We start from the raw sequence: 20,889 nt of genomic DNA, 5'->3' as shown, positions 1-20,889 counted from the left end.
GTGTGAGGACATTTTTGGAAAGTGAGGACATTTTGGGTGGTCCTCACTTATTTAAAGGACTGTCAATATGTGGTTTTAGGGTTAGGGTAAGAATTGGGTTAAGATTAGGGTTAGGATTAAGGTTAGGGCTAGGGGTTTAGGGTTTAGGTCTGGGTAATACAATATAAGTGTCCTCACTAAGATAGCAGCACAAGATAGTGTGTGTGTGTTCTTGTACTTACAACATTGTGAGGACCAGTGTGAGTTTTTAACCAACAGAGTGAGGACATTTTTGGAAAGTGAGGACATTTTGGGTGGTCCTCAGTTATTTCAAGGACTGTTTAGGGTCAAGATGTGGTTTTAGGGTTAGGGTTAGAATTGGGTTTAGATTTAGTGTTTAGGGTTAGGGTTAGAGGCTTAAGGTTTCCGGGTTAGAGTAATACATTATGTCTATGAGTGTCCTCACTTAGATAGCAGTACAAGATACAGCACATAAAGTTAAGTGCCTCCCATTAGAAAAACACAGCATGATCAGAAATGATCCAAAGAAACATGTTTCAACACTGTATTTTTTCTTCCCTGATGGTGTGAGATGACAGTGCAGGATTCATCTGGCTCAGTGGTCAAAAAGTAATCATTACCTACATTCAGTCAAAGCTAAACAATGACCTAAACCAGTTTAAGAGCATGTTGCTTGTGCACAACTTGTGCTTTTGCCCAAACAATAAGGCCCTAGACAGCCTGAATACATTCATTATCTCAGCACAATTTGAGGAAAATGAATCCTGACATTGTCGTCTTGTAATATGCAGCAGGGAAGAATATATCCATTAAATACCCTGGTCATTCAGCACTCTGGTGGTTATTGCAGGGCTATTCCCAGATGGTGTTTTTGGGCATATTGTGGATAGGTTTAATCCTAACACACTTTGTGATGGTATTGTTAAATCTTAGTTTTATGTAAACCTCAATGCAATTAAAGATAATTAAAAGATGTAGGAAGTACAAAACCTTTGCATGGAGAGAAGCAGATAATTGTGCTGTGCATGTTCTATATTTAACCTTCAATAGTAAAGACACTCCTTGTTCCTCAGAAAGTAGTAGTTCAGCCCACGCTTTCATTATCACAAACCATATCGTATCCTTATCTTTACTCTGGAAATCTGGAACTAAAACTTTTACACGAAAGGCAACTGAAAGAAAAACATTTTAATAATTCCTATAAATGGCATACAAACCGTTTTCATTACAAAACACTTCCCCGTTTTAATACATTTCACCCTTTGGGAACATTAATGTTTTCTGTAATAAAAATAGACAGGCTGTAAATTGAAGTTGGATTGTTCATTCAAACTGTACAAAATGTTACACAGATGTTACACAGATGTTACATATCAAAAGATTCCAAAATAACAAATAAAAGATTCATAACAAAACTGTGTTCAATTCATAGAAATAGTGCAGATTTCAACTAACATCAATTTAACTAATTTTACAAGTGAACAGTTTAATAAAAACACCAGATAAACAAATCAAAAACAATTATTCCTACAGTTGCTAATAAAGTGATGAGCAGCAAATTAACCAATTTCGGTGTGATCTTTTCTTTCAACAATACATCTACGTACTGCTGGATACATCTTAGCGTGTAGGGCAGCAACAAAGTATGTTCAATAACATGTAAACGCATAAAGACACTTAAAAGAGTATGTTATTGTATACTCAATGTTTTCACAAACTTTCTTCTTAATGCAGTGTGGGACTGTGAGGAAAGTACCATAAAGTTTACAGTTTACAGCTGTTGAGACTCAACATAAGACTAAATATTTTGAAGTTGAAACAAAGTAGAGAGGTATTTCATGTGTTGTGTGCCGTCGCTTCGTTTCATAAAAAGTGCATTTGTTGTTAAAATGTGTGAAATGCTGCTTTATACTGCACTTACACTTTAGCCTCTTTCACATGTGCATACGCTGCTGGAAAGGAAACTCCTCTGGACATTTGGCTTCCTCCAATTCACTCGTGTTTGGACATTTATTCTCCCTGTGCCCCATAGTGCCTTTGTGTAGTGCATACCAGAGCGCAATTAGCCCACACGGACACACAGCCAGCTGCATTCTTTATTAGCAGAGCTGGGTTTTCCCACACTGGGCCTGCTCCTGAAGCCGTCTAGCAGGAGCTGGTCTGGAGGTTGCTCTCAGTGAGGATGGAGGTGATGCTGGAGGAGTCGTACAGACTGTCATCATCATCGGAGCTCAGGGCAGAGGAGTCCAGAGCGGGGCGCATCGAGGCCTGCACTTTCCTCCTGCAAAACAAATCATGTCTTTTGTATAGTCGGTGTTATTATTAAAACAATTCACCTCTTAACCCTCAACCTGAACCGAGCACATTTTCTCCAAAGTGGCTTTACCCAAATCTACTGGTAAAAGCGTCATGAAAAAAGTGTACAAAGAAGTGACAAAAATGAGACGCAAACGAGGTTGAAAATGCAACAAAAGAGCAACAAAAACCTCACAAAAAAGTGATGAAAGAGTGGCAAAAATATGTGACAAAAACACAACAAAAAAGGTAAAAAAAAAAGAAAGAAAAGGGCAACAGAAAAGTGACAAAAAAAGCGACAGAAACGTTACAAAAATGTGACAAAAATAACTTTTATTTTATTTATTTATTGATTTATTTGACAGGGACTGCGTTTTCCTTGCTTGCTTTTGCAATCATGGAGAGTGTCAAAAATATGTGACAAAAAAGCTAGAAAAAGAGCAACAGAAAAGTAACGAAAAAGGCAAAAAAAAAAGAACACAAAAGCGATGTAATTTTTTTTGTTTTAAAGTGACGACAATGCGGCAACAACATGAGGGAAAAGATCCATTTACATGAGTTTTGTAGGTTTTAGCTCCCAAATGAGGCGTTACTCTGGATTTAGGTAAAGCTGAACTTGAGAAAATGCACTCACTTAAGTCGGGGGTTAAGAGGATAACAGAAGCACTCTACAGTTCCTAAGGTAGACATTCAACTGACTATATATGAAATGAGGCTGAGTTTTTCTTCTGTTTTACTCCAGCAGAATTAAAAAACATCTACCCTGACAGTGTATTGTAATGTCAGTAATAAAGCACACATTTGAAAAAGGGTAATTGCAGATTGAAGCACAGTCGTTGAGTCGAGTATTAGATGGCCATTACACTCCCTCTGCTGGCTGAAGGCAAGAACTGCACTGTACTACCGGGACCATTTAATTTCCCTCGTGGTACATGAGTAATATACCTTCTTAGTTTAATGAAATACCTTTTCACACATGGGTGATCACTAACATGTTTTACACACGTCACAATGTGAAATACGACACTTCGGGGACGCACAGCAAATCTTTGCCAGGTGTCTGTAATTGAGTGCAGTGACAGGAATCTGGGCTCGTAGTTAATGGCGTTATTTACATGCAGCTTCATTCACCGGCCAAGACAGAGAGGGCGCTATTACTCTGTCCCTCACACTGATGTGGCTGTCAGGAAGGGTACTGCATCATTATTAGGGCTGCATTCATCTTTCGTCTGCTGTACTCCATAAGGAAATGTGACCTCTACAGCCAGGACAAAGAACAAAAAGCGGGTCTTTTTGAGTCAAGATCCACTTTGACTTATTTCAAATCAAGTGGACGTTCAGAGGAAGCCGTTTAGTAAAGGGTCAGTGCTTCCTGTGGGGTTATCTCCTCTTTGGGCAGGGCTAAAAGCAGAAGAATTGAGGAGCGGAGGCAGGTTTTGATGAGGTCGTGTGAAGTGTATACTTGAGCTCAGTCTCCAGCGTGCTGACTCTGGACTGCAGCGCCTCCTTGTGTTCGATCTGCTCCTCCACTTCTCTCTGGGCTTTCCTGCGCAGATTGTCCACGCGCTCCAGTTCCGTCTCCCCCTCGTCCACCTGCCGCTTCAAGGCCTTCACCTTCAGAGTGAGCTGCAACACATTCAAAAACCAGGGTAAAAATAGGCTTTGTACAGGTCATTTCTAACCTTGAATGAATCTTCTAATTATAAATGTCTTGTTGAAGTGCAAAGTTTCTTCTCACTGTCATTTTAACACTGATGTTGGACAATGGTATTTTTCTAATACAAATGATTAAAATGTTTAACCTGGTCTCTCTGCTCAGAATGGTGCTGCCTCTCCTCATCCAGCGTCATATTGAGGTCTTTGAGTTTTCTCTCCAGACGACGTTGCGTTGCCACCACTGAATTTTTCTCTCTTTGCAAACATATACAATACATTTTCAGCATAATCACGTCTATAGGAAACTACCATAACTCCAAATGTTCACAGATGTACCTCTCCTCACTCCGAAGCCGCTCTTCCAACTCCAGGATTTTGTTTTCCAGTTGTGAAAGTCCGACGGAGGAGCGAGTGTTGCCCTCCATGTCAGCTAAACGAATCCTCAGCTCCTTCAGCTGCAAAGGAACAGTCAATCTTTTAGACTGCAGGCCTGACAAATCTCAACATTTTCATCGAGATATGTTTATTATTCAATTGTCTACAGCTCTTATCTTGTGTTAGTTCAGTTAGGGGACTGATGATAAGCTAAGCGCTTATAAAAAGGTACATACAATAAATATTAAACCTATAAAAGTTGACACTTTACAGTAACGATTGTGGCAGGTCTAGTAAAGCATCATCTGTAAACTGCACCACAGGGAGATTCGTACATGTCTCTCCATGGCGTTCTTGTCCAGCTCCAGGTCCTGTTTGGAGGACCTCTCCTGCATCAGCTCAGAGCGCAGCTGGTCCACCTGGTCTCTGCTCCGGGACAGTCTCTCCGTGAGCATCTCCACACTGCTCTTCTCCTCCTCCAGCTCCAACTCATGACGCTTCAGCTTGTCCTACGAAATACAGTCAGATGAAGCTAAAACCTCAAGGAGACGTGTACATAATTGATCTAAAAAAAAACCCAGTAAACTGGATCTTACCTCCAAGAGCCGAACCTCTCGTGTTTTCTCATTCTGGCTATTCTTGCTGGTTTCCAGCTCTACCTCTAAATGGCGCAGTCGGTTGGTCAGGAGCTCTTTGTCCAACTGGTGGTTGTCTCTTTCCTCACATGCCAGCAACAGCTCCTTCTTCTGTCGTGACATCTAATGTAAAAATAATATTAGAAACTGACAGACTTAGTAACAGTGCCGTCCATGCAAGTGCCTCAAATATTAAAAGACTACTTTAATCAAACAAGGGTCATTTTCATGAGAAAAACACTGATGAGTGAGCTGACCTCTTCCTCAAGTCGTCTGGTGTTGGTCTGGCTGCGCTCCAGCTCGCTCTGAGCGTCAGTGCCGTTACGCTGCACCTCCTGCATGTCTTTGCGTGCCTTCTCTCTCTGCTCTTCCAGCTGAGCTTTGAGACTTCGTGACTCCTCTTTTGAGGACATGATCAGAGCTTCATACTGAAAGGAAAAGACAGCATTTTTGTTTGTTTCCAGTACTTTGAAGATATTTTCAGAGAGTCCCTTGTGTACAGCTCTTCACCTCTTTAGTGAGTTTGTCCATGGCCTTTTCCAGCTGCTGTTTCTGATCATCCATCTGAACAATGGTCTGCTTCAGTGCATCTTTGTCTTTCTCTGAGTTTTCGAGTTTGAAATGCAGCTCACTGTGATCTTGGTTGAGTCTGGAGGCTTTTCGTTTGGCCTCATCCAGATCAAACCTCAGCCCTCTGACCTCAGTGTGAAGAGCTAGCTCTGCTTCAGAGCTCTCTGTGGAAGAGTTCTGCAGCTGTGCCTAGATCACACACACAAAGATGTGTTACTTTAAAAGCATTATTGCCATAATACTGTCTTGTGTGTGTGTGTTTCTACCTCCAAACGTGAGACTTTTTCTTTGAGGCGGGTGTTGACCTCCTCCTGCGCCTGTTGGGCATCTTCAGCCACTTTAAGATCCAGCTCAGTTCTCCTCAGCTGAGTCTTGGTGGCCTCCAGCTCCTTCTCGGCCAAAGACAGCTTCTCTTTCAGCTGACTGACTTCACTTCTTGCCTCATTGAGCCTTTGCTCCAAATCAGAGACAGTGGCTGGGTCTGGAAGCTAAGAGCATTTGTACTTCATTTGGAGCCAGACATGTAAGACACTCCCTTTTGGTTTAATCGTACAATACTATTCTTAAGTTACCCGTTTGCTTTTATCCTGTGCCTTGGTGTAATCATCTTTGGCTCTTTGTAACTGGTCTTTGAGCCTGTTGATTTCATACTTCAGTTCTGCCTCTTGGCCCTGGTGAGACTTCTTCAGAGCGATGATCTCCATCACTTTTTTGTCAGACTGTGTCCGCTGCTTCTCCACCTCCAGTCGGGCCGTGTGCAGCTCAGCGTTACATTTCTGTAGCTCCTGAACAGAAACCTTTTGTTAAATGTTGAACTGGTGGAGTGACAGTAGTTTGTTTAAATGTACCTGGGTCAGAGTCTGTGCTTGGCCGGAGTCTGGCGCCTGTTGTTTCATAGAGCTCACTTTCTCCTTCAGCTCCTTCAGTTCGTCCTCAAACTCCTCTTTTTCCAAACGAGCTGTGAGGAATCTGAACAGGCAAACATTTAAATTATGTGAACAAACATATCGACAACTACTTCCTCATAATCAGAATTGTTCAGATTGGCGTTAATAATGAAACAATGGTTTTCAAATCAATCTTAAAAACGACACATTGAATCAAATGGACAATGAATCAGTGGTAACAAGAAATGATTTAAAAAGCTTCCACAACACATACAAACATCAAATTGTTTCTGCCAATGTTTTAAAATTTGCACGGTGGTTGTGGATGGTTCTACAATACAAAGCGACTACATGAAGGGGTTAGTACAGTTACTGCTTCTACAGAAGAATAAAAACTAAAATCTCTCTTCTATGATGAGTCTCACTGTGTTTCAGGGCTGTCGGGTGGCTCTCTGACAAAGGAAACGACCGCACAAGAGACAAGAAAAACAGAGACAACAGTAGTGAAGTACAAGCAACCAACGTGACAGTGAAACCATGGAAACTCCCAAACTAACACTGCAGCTTTGTGAACAAAACAGAGCAGCTTACTCTTGTTTGGCTGTGCGGAGCTCATCCCTCGTATTGTGGAACTGCTCCATCCAGTGGCTGCTCTCGTCTCTGCAGTCCTCCAGCTGCTGCTGAAGAGTGCGCACTGAGGCATTGACTCGCAGCCGCTCTGCCTCGATGCCTGCATGAGACTACAACACAAAGAAGCAACTTTATCTTCAAGTTTTATTATTTTGTGTCAACTGTAGAGAACTGAGAGGATGTTAGTGGCTTTCTGGTAACTGCACTGGGAGGGCAAAAACAACTCACACTTTCAACTGATATTTCTGAAAAGTGGTTCAAGACTGGTGGGAGCTTTTCCAGGGATCATTTCTTTACAGTAGACTATGTGGGAAAACTGCATTATACAGGCTTTTCCAGGGACAATCTTTTTTTTTTTTTTTTAAGTATACTTTATACTTTGTTGTCCCTGTAGGGGAATTTGTCCTCTGTATCTGATCCATCCTTCAATGCCACTGGGGCAACCCGTCAAGAGCAGCTCCCACTCCCACACCCCATCTCAAGACGTGGAGCCAGGCTGATGGTCAGTATCACCTGGCTGGAGGATTCACCTATTGTACATGTTTGTAGTGGTAGGGTAGTGCCCAGAGGTACTTCTTATCATGCCATCACGGTGATGGTGGGTTCCGAAGCCGTACAAGTTGAGAACTAACGATGGATGCAACAACCTTCAAGCATACGAGATGATTTAATGTGGCCCTTTGAAGAGCATGGATTTCTGAGTATATCAACAAAAAAGAAGTAAATCTCTCTAGCCCATCCATGTGCGAGTTATGGATTTTTAAAGAAATAGCCAGAATTCTCACTCCAGCCACTAGGGTCAAGCTTAAATTTAAGAAAAGGAAAGAATTCCAACGTGTCCAGCAGAGGGCACTGACATAATAAGAGATCAGGGTATAACACATGTGCCATGTGTTACCATGTGGTAAATGGATAGTCTGCCCCAGAGCGGCTGTGGCTACATTAGTAGCTTACCACCATCGAGTGTGGAGTGAAGGAATAATGAGAAATGTGTGACACAGGCTGATAAAGCGCAATAAGTGAAACCCATTCTTATTTATTAGGCCACAGTCCTTCACATTTTATGTGGCCCGCGACCCGCTGTGGGGGCTGCATTTCGGCCCATGACCCAAAACGAGTTCGACCTCCCTGGTATATGTACTAAAACATTTTATCAGAGTAGAATCTGGTATTTAGATGCAAGTTAGTTTGATTTGCTTTTAATAAATACTAAAAATAATTTTAATGCAACTAATGCAACTCATTATATGGTATCTTTTGTCTGACAAACAAAGTCAGTTCTTTCCCCAGAATGTCATTTGCTCTGTCGATTCTGAACACTAGAAGCTTGCCGCATGCTCTCTCCTTTTGCTGACAGTGTTGCTCATACCTGGGACACCTGCTCCATGCTGCTGCGGAGCTTCTCCATGTCCGCGCTGTACTGCTCTCGAAGCGTCTCCAGCTCTTTGTCGTGAGACGCCACCTCCTCCTTCAGAGCTCCCTTCAGGGCCGTGAGCTCCCTCTCTCTCTGTCTCAAATTCTCCTCCAGCTTCTGCTTGGCTTGACAGATTTCTGACATCTCTGTTTGGCAAGATATCAGGTCCTGAACAGAGAGTGGGCTTCATTTTAGATGTGACAAACTAAATACTGTATAGCCAGTCTAAATATTTAAAGGGACAATACAGAGTTTAAAAATCAAGTATTTTCCTTCCCCTACATGTTGTGTAGAATGAGCTAAGACCTATTCACCAAAACTGCCTCTAAAATCCTGCACTGTCACTCAAAAAGTTGTTAATTCAGGTCTTACGGTTACCTGAGGTGACAGTAGTGAGTATAAAAATGACCCACTTGAATCTAGCCCCTTTAAGTGTATTTCCCTGGTATATTATTACAAAACGTGATTTTTCTTTATGCAATGACCCAGATATCTGTAAGTGGAACTGCAGGTGCATCTTTATTACAAACTGCATCACATGGAGTTTCCGATTTCATGCATTTTTTGCTGGTTCAGAGCTTTTACACAAACTTATGTCATAGGATAGTAGAAAAGTGCTTTACTGTTTTATTGTTGTTTTCCTTTCGGATCTCGTCTTGAAGCTCGGCCAGTTGGTCCTCCAGGTGTCTGGCCTGTGCCTCTGCGTTTTCCCTTTCCATCCGCAGCTGTGTAAGCCTGGTAATATATAGGGGATGCACAATTAATACGTCACAAAGATTTCTTACAATCTTTCTCCAATACATTGTTTTTTTTAACTTTATTATTTCACCTTTACAACGTAACTCAAGTCATTTGCTCCTTGTGAAAGTTACGGTCAATCACTCAGAGCATGACCAGCTGAACAAAGGAGGAAAGCAGACGCCAAGTGCCTGTTTGTTTCAGCTTTCAGCCATCCGAGCTGGTTCCATAGTAGCAAAGGTTTTCAAAAGGTGGTAATCGTTTCTGTGTCGTTTTGAGTTGAAATCATCTCGTCTCGTTTTCACCTTTCACCGAGCAGTTTTTCAATTCATGAACATTCAGACTTGACAAAAGCTTGGTGAAAGGCGAAACGTTTTCAACCCAAAACAGCCTATGTGTGTTTGCGCATACAACTAGATTAAAAGGAAAAGCACTGAATCATGATATAACTAATTTCCTTGAATGTGCCGACTCAGAATTAGTAGCCACCCCATGTTTGATTGAAATCTGCTTTATCATACGAGTCTGAATGAGCAACAGAAAGCGCTTGTCTGATAAAATGGTGACAGTGGACGGCTGAACACAAGGCCGTCCTGTCCAGATCACCCTGTCCTGATAACAGAACTGTAGCGCTCTTGTTTCCGTGCGTGATGTGTGTCAGGAGTGTGTGCTTGTGTGTCCTCACTCAGTTTGGGTTTCATTTAACTCTTTCTTCATGCGGTCGTGCAGCTCCAGAAGGTGCACGTTTTCATCCAAGCACGACTCCAGCTCGGCTTTCAGAGTGGCACTGGAGTTGTTTACAGAGTTCTGGGAACAAACAGGGAAATTAATGGATAAATAGGTTGCATTCATGTGACATCTTAGGCTCTTAACCCCCGTTTTACCCAAATGTAAAAGCTTCTTGGAAAAAAAAGTCAAAGCGTTGAAAAGTGACAAAAATGTGATGAAAACTCAACAATACAAACAACAAAAAGGCAAAAAAGTGGCAAAAATGTGATTAAAAAAGTGGCAAAAAAGTGGCAAAAATGTGATTAAAAAAGTGGCAAAAAAGTGGCAAAAATGTGATTAAAAAAGTGGCAAAAAAGTGATGAAAAAGTAGCAAAAATATGATGAAAAATTGGCAAATAATTGAAAAAAAGTGACAAAAATGTGATGAAAAAATGGCGAGAATGTGATGAAAAAGTGACAAAAATGTGAAGAAAAAGTGACAAAACATGATAACAAAGTAGCAAAAATGTGATGAAAAAGCGACAAAAATGCAATGAAAAAACTCAAAGAAGTGTTGACAACACGGCAACAACACAAGGAAAAAGATCTGTTTAGATCAGTTTTGTAGGTCTTAGCTTTCAAATGAGGCGTTACACTGGCCAAGAGGCTGTAAACTTCAGTTGAGATTTAGATTTGGGTAAAGCCCGGACAGGGGTAAATAGGTTAAAGGCCATATACCTGAGTTTTTTTTTTTTAAATTACAAACAATGAAAGAGGAAGCCACTAAATTAAGATGCAATTTGTGTCTAAAATCATTCCTAACTCTCCTCCCATATTTGTAGCATCCCGATTCTTCCCAGGGATGAGTTTATCGACATTTCAAGACTTCCAGGGGCACTTTTCAGGATCACTTTCACAGAAATGCTACAAAACTAGCCTACAAGTTTATAATAGTTCAAGTTCAAGTTCAAGTTCAAGTTTATTTCTATAGCACATTTACAACAACCACCGCTGCCCAAAGTGCTTCACAACACAAACAGATGATAAAAACTAAACTATAATAGTGAAATAAATTCTTTATTATGAAAGAAAGAACAATGAATCTTCCACAGATTTACACAGGCCGCTGCACTCCATCTGAAACTGTGGCATCCAAGACCTGGAACGCCGTGAACACAAACCATTGGCAAGTATAACACACCTTACTCTAGTCTGCAGCGAAAACAATGAGCTTTTGGAGACTCGGGGGCAGTTCAAGCATGCACTCACCAATCAATAATGCATAATGGATTAAGTTCTTAGGAGCTACTGGCGATTAGGAACTGGCCAACTTCCTTAAACCAACATAATGAGCCTTTATTGGACGTGGATTGGTGTCTGTGCACATTTTCCCAGAAAAGAGAGCTTTAAGGATTAATCTGTGGATTAATCTGAAGCGCGCTCTTAGAAAGCACTAGCCCTCCAGTTCAGATTTGCAAAATGAAAAGACGCCCAATCAACAACTAAAGACCCGGCATTAATTAGAAGTGGCCGATTTAGGAAGTATATAAAGAGGATTTTTGAGGGACTACGGGAGGACACTTGAGTTACAAACTGCTAAACTAATTGCAGGCCTGTGTGATTTCTATCTGATTGTTATGGATCTCGCAGCAGACAATTTTTTATTATTCATGTATTTGGTCGTGCGTCTGTTTTGCCGAGTCAGGGATGGCACTTACGAAATTGCACTGTGGATGATCTGTGTAATTAGAGCCAAAGTAAAGTGTAGGTTTCATTCTAGCTGTCAGCTATTTGCAAGTGGGCAAAGCATTGGAACAGCGTAGTGGTTTAACAAGGCTATGAAAAGCACAAAATGCAAATAAAACAGTGTAAATTCATGTCGGTGGTTAATTAGATCGTGTGATGTTAAAACAGGAATAAAACACCGGCCCTTTTAAAGAAATCTACCACTGTAAAGGCTTTTACCCTTCTTTCCTGCTGCAGGGCCAACTGGAGTTCAGACACTTTTCTCTGAAGCTCATTTCTGTCTCTCGTCAAATCTTCCCGGGTTATTTCTTTGAGCTAGAGAAGGATATATTAAAAAATACACGGTCAAAGTCATTGTGGATGAACGGTACAAAGAAGATACATTCAAAAGTGTGACTCCAACAAACCAACCTTGATGCTCTGAAGGATAATCTTGACTTTGTGCTTGATGACGACATCGCTCTCATTTGTCCTAACAGGAAAAAGTCGGATAATGAAACTGCATTTCTTTTGACAGGACGGATAAAGTAAAGGGGACAGCAGTTGTGAAAGAATCCTCAAGATGACAAAATACTGCTGTGTTAGTAGAAAGAGAACAGTGCAGTACCCCTCTCTCAGGATGTTGTAAATGGTCTGCATCATCTGCTGCTCCTCGCTGGTGACCTCCGCACTCTGACCCTGGTCCAGCAAAAGGTCAGGCGTCACCTTAACACATAGATGAGACAACTACTCTTGCGGCGGGCGCGGTGTGTGTCAATTAAATCACCAGGCGGAGACTTGAGTGTATAATCAGAGGACAGTTGTACTTACTTGTGTTTCTGACAGATTAGGCCTTGGCGTCTCTGCAGCTGCGGCTCTCCCTGTCCACTGATTAGCAGGACTTTTGCTGACAGGCCGTTGGCTGCGTCCCAGGCTGTTGTGTGCGGAGGACGGGGGAAAGGTGTGTGTGCGAGGGCCTGGAACACTATGGTCCGGTTGGGTGGAGGAAAAGCCTCTGTGCTGCGGGCCTCCATTTGTTCGTCTGTTAGCGCTTGTTTGCTTGTCGTTAAAGTTTTTCTCCCACATATTCCTCTCAGCGCTTCCGTTTCTGCTGCTGACCCTCACCGCCGTTTCTCCGTCCAAATTCCCATAGCTGCCAGACTTGCCCTCAGCTTGAAGTCTAGACGTGTGAAAATCCTCCGTGTCTCCATCCCGCTCCAACAGCGATCCGTGTGACTGTGCCCGCCGAAGAGCCCCTCCCTGGCCGTCCGTGTCCTCGCCGTACGTTCGAGAGTCAGACTTGCCTTTTCGGCGGGGGAGACTGCCATAACCGGAGGGATAATTTGTTTTAAGCTGGACGCCGTACGAGTCTCCTTTCTGTCCATCTTTCAGCACCACGTAGGGCTGCCCGGCGATGCCTTGTACCCGCACGGCCACGCCGTACTTGGAGGGCGACGGAGCCTTGGTGCGCGGCTGCTGCCCTGGCTGCCCCGGCTGCCCCCCACTGCCATCATGGAGGTCGTTGATGAAGCGGATCTGAACGCCGTAGTCCACCGGGGTTTTACGGCCAGAGGATGTGCTCATTCTACAATACAAGAAAAACAAGAGAGAGCAGGGCTGTTACTGTAGCTCTATAGTGCTCTCTAGAAAGACTATTGACTATTTAAACATTCAGGATTATAACTAGGTCTCTGTAATGTCAGAAAATGTATCTACAGGTAGGAACTGGATGCCACAGTTGCCCAGGGCAGTCTTGTAGAAGCCTGGCTGCCCGTACACTACCTCCAGGCAAGATGAATGAAATCTTGCCAAAGACACTATGGCAATGTGCATTGACAAAAGCAATGGCAAGATCAAGCCACTAACCCTCTCATTAGGGGGTAAATAGCCACGTCAAGCTTGTAAAACACAATAAGCCATTATTACTAACATAACTCATCGTCTGAAAGCTTTGATTCTTCCCAGTTCAATTGCCTAAGTCTTCTGACAGACAAAATGTTCCTGAATCCTCACCACACAGCAGTTAAGGCGATAATGATAATATCATTATGATATTATTGTGAACAAAATGTTCTAACCCGGTACCGAATGTTTCATTTAATTTAATTTAACCACAAATTGTGAGTAAATTGTTTTTCAGCAAATTGTGTCAAAACAAAGCTGAAAACCCCCCACTATGTTGGGCACCAAAACAAGGCTAAAATGGCTAAAACTAAAACTAAACTTTTGCATATTTATAAGTTTGGACATCAACTCAATTTGAATCTTTTTGGCTCTATAAACCACCACAGAAGATTTCAAAAAAACAACCAAGATGTGCTAAAACTGCAGACTTTCAGCTTTAATTTGAGGGTATTTACATCCAAATCAGGTGAACGATGTAAGCAGTGCTTAATTTGATCCCTGGTTTGGGGGATGGCATTAAATTATTTTCAGGGTAAAGGATCCGGGAAATATTTATTATTCAGATACATTTAAAAAATGTATCTGATATAATGGTGTCTAATGAGAGTGTTCCGGCAAATGTTTTGGCCTGTTCCCCCAATCCATCATATCAGACCAAAAGTGTTCCTGAAAATACTAATTTACAAATTAAGCACTGGGTGTAAGTGTATATGTGCCTCCAAAGGGACAAAAAGTAATGGGACAAAGCAACAATTATAAATCAAACTGTTTCTTTTTTAATATTTGGTTGCAAATCCTTTGCAGTCAATTACAGCCTGAAGTCCAGAAGGCATAAACGTTACCAGACGCTGGGTTTCATCCCTGATGAGGCTCTGCCAGACCTCTACTGTAAATGTTTCAGTTCCTGCTTGTTCTTGGGACATTTTCCCTTCAGTTGTGTCTTCAGCAAGGGAAATGCAGCTCAATTGGATTCATGTCAGGTGGCTGACTTAGCCACTGAATAACAGTTCACTTCTTTGCCTTATAAAGCTCTTTGGTGGCCTTTGCAGTAGCTTTGGGTCATTGTCCATCTGCACAGTAAAGCGGTGTCCAAGCATTTGGCTGAATATGAGCACATAAAATTGCCTGAAACACTTTAGAATTCATCCTGCTGCTTTTGTCAACAGTCACATCATCAATAACTACAAGGGAACCAGTTCCATTGGCCCATACAAGCCCATGCCATGATGCTGCACCACCATGTTTCACTGATGAGGTGGGATGTTTTGAATCATGAGCAGTTCCTTTCTTTCTTCAACTCTTCTCTTCCCATCACTCTGGTGCAAGTTGATCTTTGTCTCATCTGTCCTTGGATGTTGTTTCAGAACTGTAATGGCTTTTGTAGATGTTTTATTTGGCAAACACTAATCAGCCTCCTGTTTTTGAGGCTCACCAGTCAGGTTTACACCTTGTGGTGAATCGTCTGTATTCTGGTGAAGTCTTCTCTTGATTGCTGACTTTGACACACATACACCACCTCCTGGAGAGTGTTTTTGATCTGACCTATTGTTGTGAAGGGGTTTTCTTCACCAGGGAAAGAATTCTTTGGTCAGATCCACCACATTTGTCATCCGTGGTCTTCTGGGTCTTTTGATGTTGTTCAGCTCACCAGTGTGTTCTTCCTTTTTTATAATGTTCCAAACTGTCGATTTTTGCTATCTTTCTAAAGGGCTTGTTATTCAGCCTAATAGTGGCTTCACTGATTCATATTAATAATTTACAGCAACAGTATACACAATGCAAATATCACACTTGAAATGAACTCTGGACGTCTCATCTGTTCCTTATAAATGAGGGCGGAGCAAACACCTGGCCATGGAACAGCTGAGCAGCCACTTGTCCCATTACTTTTGGTCCCTTAAAAAGTGGGAGGCACACCTACAAACGGTTGTAATTCCTACACCATTCATCTGATTTGGAAGTAAATACTCTCAAATTAAAGCTGAAAGTCGACAGTTTAAGCACATATTAGTTCTATATTATATTGTTTCATTTGAAATTGATCGTGGTGGCTTATAGAGACAAAAGGTTAAGATTTGAGTCGCTGTCCCAATATTTATGGACCTGACTGTAGGTTATCAGCATTTCTGAACTGTTTTTAAATAACAATGACTACAAATTGCCCACTTGTATCGCACTGTGCTGAGCGTAAACAAGCTGTTCTTAAACAAACACAGAGACAGAGATTTACAGGCTCTCAGTTTCGGGCTTGTGACGACTGGTGCGGACTTTGCTCTTGTTCTCCATTAGTCATTAACCCGAGAAAACACACACCCACAGATCACTTTCCCCTTTAGAACCACTTCTCCGACTTTCCCAGCGAGACGTGCTCTGAACCCATTTCAATCAACACTAACCGCTTTGTTACAAACAAATTTCACCGCAGAAACAGGTCGGGCCGGTTTGTGTTATTTGACTGGTTCTTGGTCCGTTATAATGCCCTCCCTAATGCTGCCATAAACACTGATTAAATATTATGAGTAATTGTGCAACTATTTCATCCCTCATTGAAACGAATCACACCTACAGATACTGAATCTGTCATCGTGTTCTGGAGGGCATATGACGTAATACAGTTTCCCAATGTTTTTGGGGTCACAGAGAAAGGGCGCATTATCCATGTCATTACACACTTATGGTTCATTAAACTCACTTTAAAACTAGCACACAGCCCCCCCTCCCTCTCTCCCTCGCAACTTCTTCACCTTTTACTTCCTTGTCCAGTTTTTCAAGGTGAAAGAGAGGGAACAAAAAAACAACCAGCCTCTCTCTTATCAGTGCCGTGTGCTGATAAACTCCAAGTATGAGAGGAGGCCTTGCCCACTCTGGGAGTCAATGGTCATCATGAGACATAAACTACATCACACAGTTAGACAACCACATGATTTCATAAGGAAGACTGAAAACTAGGGATACATGTTTTCTAGATTAAATTCTTCTTGAAAACAATGTGATACGAAACTATTTTAAGAAAAAATGAGGAAGTGGTGATGATCTGACTGGAGTAAATCTAAGGAAGCAGACAATGCTTTGAATGATTTTTGGGAAACATTTGGCACAGACTGCGCTTGTTCTGAAGTGCACTTGGTCATTTCTCCACCCTTTGGAGAAACACGGAGGAAGCGCACTGTCAGAGCGCATTAGGGTATTGAAGCGTGGAGTCTGCAGCCCGCCTCTTCACACCAAGGTCAAACTCAACACGTCACATGGTCACGAGGGCAGAGCGCCGCATCATATGAGCGGAGAGCAGCCCTAGTTCTCAGAGAAGGAACCCATCCCATTGTTCACCTGATGTGGGGCGGAAAACAAGGGCAGCCATTCCATGAACGCAACTATCTGGACATCTATTTGACTGTGCCACAATATGCTTTAGGGCTGAAGGATTTTCACATTTAAAAAGATCTTATTGCAATATTTATTACATGTATTTTAATCACAATTAATGTTTTTACAATGACAACAAGATGACCAGGAGCATTAACATTTGAGATGTTCATTCAGGACATGTTTAACATACAATTTGCATGTTTTAGTAAGACCCCAGGAAACAGAATGACTTGGTTCTCTGTAGAGTACAGCTGGGTACATAACATTCTTCGGCAACCTGCACAACTTTGTTTAGTATCTAGAAACATACAAAAGAAAGAATGTTCAAACATTCGATAAAACCTTAATTCTTTAAAGAGGAGGTATTATGCTTTTTTCAATCACATAGCACCAGTCTATAGCACACTACAATGATGACGAAACCTTCTGTTGGTCTGTAAATGCAGTAAATTAGAATAACTGCCTTTTATAAAATTGCTCTCTCAAAATGGCTGTAGCGAATGTCTTGAAATAGGCCTCTGTCTCTTTAAGAACCTCTGAGCCTTTCCGACACGCCCCCTCCACACGCTGTCTGTGGCATCAGTGGGGTTACTCGGCTGGTGACGAAAGCTCGGAGGCGTCTCCAGGAGGTGGGGGCGTTCCTAGGAGGACTCAGGCAAACCTATCCCTAAAATGGCTGCCATCAGTTTTTACAGATTACTCAAAAATACGTGGATGTGCCAAGACAACACTTCAGGCATGTTTTTAATGAGGGAATGACATAATAACATGATGTAAAGCTTGAAAAAGTCGATTTTGCATAATACCCCCCTTTAAGCAAAGATTATGGTTTGAGCTGGTAAGTAAGTGCTTTATTTGTCTTTGCACAAGCGTACAACGAAAGAGTGTTCAGGTGTTAGTCCTGAGCCACTGCGACTGAGCCGGGTCCCCACTGTGGGTCAATCTAACCAGCATATTTTTTGGAGGTCAGGGAAACCATAGCACCCAGAGGAAACCTCGCTGCCTCCTTCAGCGCTCCTCTGAAACGGTGCAGCGCCTCTTGGGTTTGTCCCTGTGTCAAAGCGTGGTGTCCTGCACTGGTCAGCTCCTCTACCTACTCCTATACAAGTCATTTTCTTTAGAGCAGTGGATCCACCAGCCATAAAAACTTGGATTTGTTTCCCCCAGCAATCAACAGTTCTCATAAAACTGCAACCTTAGCCGTTTGCTGAGCACCAAAATGTTACTCTTGGTATTACGCAGATAAGGCAGTGTGCTGGAATCTCTTAGACTTACCGGCACTGATAAAGGCCGTTTAAATTTCAATCTCAATTCAGCTCCCCTACTATGTACGTCACAACAAATCTGATCACTATGGGCGAAGCACTAGATATTGTTTTGCCAACAATACCATATTAATTTCTTTTACAATATACTTGCCCTGTGTAATCGAATATTTGTGACTGCTATATGGTTTTGTAGCAACATTAAAAGGTCCACCTGGTTCTCACACAGTATCACTGACAGGATGTGAGTTAAGTTGCATCTCACTTTTACAAGCTCGTTTAACCTGCTAACATATAGCTATTGCATGGGTTTAAATTACCTGCCATGTCGCCTTGGGTGTAAAGTCTCATAATACTCATCATCTAACTAATCAAACTCAGACAACCTCTACATTATGAGATAACCTCCACATTATTATGTATACAGATGTAACATTGCAAGAACCAAATCATGCTCTTGTTATTTTTTTATATGGCAGGTTTCAAAGCCCTTGGTAACCTATCCCTAATAAACAACAACCTCCAATAAAGAGAGAGCGCGCTATAAAGGGGTATATCCGGCTCTTCTCACAGGTGAATGATTATAGACTTGAAGTAGACAGGAGGGCTTCAGTGACGGCGGGACAAAGAGGCAGTTCATGGTATAGTGTGCTCTTACGCAGGACAGTCAGCCCCTCGGTCCTCGGGGTATTTCCTCCCTCTCTGGTGCATTCTTGACATGAAACCAGCCTCTATCCCTCCGTCCACAAGTCAATCTCTCTCTCTTTCTTTTTCCCCCTTTCTCTCTCTCCAAACTTACCACTGCTCCTCTTTCACGGTCAAACAAACATCCATTTATCCCCCGAAACAACTTCATTCGCATAACAAAAGACAAGCTTCAGTGTCACTAAATAGAGCACAAATGACAACATATTAGGAGCATTATAGCCATGCCCCTCCCATTATACATTCCAGACACTTGTTCTCTTACCCTGTTTTCCTTTTCACTCACAACTAGTCAGAATAGCAACATTGAATCAAAAAATGTAAATCTCACCTTTGGTCAATCTCAATTATTGTCATGGGGATTTTTAATAAGGTTTACAGTTCATTTTGTGGCAGTAACAGCGAACGGTTTCGGACTTTGCAGTTGTAGAACGGAAGATTTTTCGTGTGTTTAAGGATCCTCCAGTGGAAAGCATTCATTACTCATTTGTAAATCAAAATGCAACAGTAAAGGCCACAGTTATGAGTTAATTTTTTAATGTTAAATAAAATTGACACCAAAATCGAGATCAGTTCATATGTGAACATAATGTGATTGTTATTACTTTTTGCCATATCGCCCTAGGATAAGGTGTGTGTTGCTTTGGTTGGCTTGGGATCTATGAAAAGTTGTGGTTAAATAGTGTTTAGTAAGTATAATGCAAATTTCAGTCTGGTGGTAAACTTTTTGAAACTACTTGCTTAATTACTCCTACAAGGGGCCTATTACTATTTCATAGGGATTTTGATTGAATAAAATAATCTGTTTAGACTTCATTATCCTCTATCTGAACAATTTAAGTCTGACATTGTTGTTTTTCCCAGTTATACAGTCCCATAGGACGGAGTAACAGGTGCATGAAGCAAACAGCTACGCGTTTACGCAGCCTCCTTTTCCAGTTAATGCTATTTGAATACATTTGACTCGTGTAGCTGCTAAAATAAACACTAAAACTACAAAGATGCCATCAAACGTAACCCATCGGCGTTAGCTTTAGGGCTAATAAAAGCAACAACAACGCTATAACAACAGTATTTACATCGGTGCAAGATTTTTGACAGCAGATAGGTGAATATATTACACTTAAAGCATGAGAATTGCAAAACCAACTGACAAGCCGCGTCTGTTTGCTCGAGCTGTCTGCATCTTTTTTATATGGTCCCAAATCAAAAGTCCGCGTTGTTAACGTTACCTCTTTCCCGAAGTTTCCCGGGGGATCTTTCTTCTGCTTTTAAATCCTTCAGGGCGAGAAAGATTGATGTAACTTCGCAGATAAACGCCACATCGAGAGACTGTTGGGGAAAAAGTAGATGAACACTTTAACTGCGCTGCGAGTTCATTGAGCGGAGCCTGCAACCTGTTACCTTTGTGTGTGACGTCACTAGACCGCCCCCTGCTGCCGTGGGGAGCGCTGCGATTGGTCATAGCTGTTGAGGAGGGCGGGGCGGCGTAGAGAAAGCGCGCTGCCAATTGGTTGATGGTTTACGTCAATCATTCCCTGACAATGTTTTGATTCCGAGAACAACTTTGCGACGCATTTGATTTGATTAATATTATTTTGGCAAAGTTTTTCGCCGCACAAGTTCATCGACGAATAGGCTGCGACTTAAATGAGTAGTTTATCAAATCCAGTGAACTTGTAGAATTAGTGAACTGAATGTCTGAAGTGAATCCCAGTGTAGTAATGGGTTTATGACATCTGTCAGAAGATGGCGCAGCTACCAACAACTTGCAGGATGGATTCACTGAAGTCGCGAGGTTAGAATTATAGACTATTAACGTCACCTGAACGTAGCACATTTTCTCCAGTTTTACTTTACCCAAAACCTAAAAGCTTAAAAAAAAAGAAAGAAAAGCATCATAATAGCGACCAAAACGAGGATGAATAAGCAGCAAAAAAGTGACAACAACCATGACGAAAATATGACATAAAAACAATGAAAATAGCAAAGAAAAGCTACCAAAAAACCCGAAA

At 41.9% G+C, this 20,889-nt stretch overlaps 1 protein-coding gene across 2 annotated transcripts; it reads right to left on the bottom strand.

Annotated features, from left to right (window-relative positions):
- Nucleotides 1-1,446: 1,446 nt before the first annotated feature.
- Nucleotides 1,447-20,383, bottom strand: cgna (cingulin a). Of its 2 annotated transcripts, XM_079560928.1 has the most exons (21): nucleotides 20,107-20,383; nucleotides 12,465-13,218; nucleotides 12,262-12,332; nucleotides 12,066-12,126; nucleotides 11,874-11,969; nucleotides 9,886-10,007; nucleotides 9,086-9,197; nucleotides 8,418-8,630; nucleotides 7,010-7,158; nucleotides 6,844-6,870; nucleotides 6,380-6,500; nucleotides 6,104-6,316; nucleotides 5,798-6,019; nucleotides 5,472-5,720; nucleotides 5,219-5,389; nucleotides 4,923-5,084; nucleotides 4,662-4,835; nucleotides 4,288-4,406; nucleotides 4,098-4,206; nucleotides 3,758-3,921; nucleotides 1,447-2,281 (listed from the first exon to the last, which is right to left on the bottom strand). In XM_079560928.1, the coding sequence occupies exons 1-21, from the start codon at nucleotides 20,337-20,339 to the stop codon at nucleotides 2,146-2,148; spliced, it is 3,678 nt and encodes a 1,225-aa protein (XP_079417054.1). In that variant the 5' UTR covers nucleotides 20,340-20,383; the 3' UTR covers nucleotides 1,447-2,145. The 2 variants fall into 2 exon arrangements, with proteins under 2 accessions (XP_079417054.1, XP_079417053.1); XM_079560927.1 differs by lacking the exon at nucleotides 6,844-6,870 and having other exon boundaries at nucleotides 1,448-2,281; nucleotides 12,262-12,359; nucleotides 20,107-20,381.
- Between the last annotated feature and the right edge of the window lie 506 nt (nucleotides 20,384-20,889).

The sequence above is a fragment of the Gobius niger genome, assembly GCF_951799975.1.
Source record: "Gobius niger genome assembly, chromosome: 8".
Lineage (NCBI taxonomy): Eukaryota > Metazoa > Chordata > Actinopteri > Gobiiformes > Gobiidae > Gobius > Gobius niger.
Note: the sequence above shows the minus strand (reverse complement) of the source record. Positions and strands in the feature narration are given on the sequence as shown.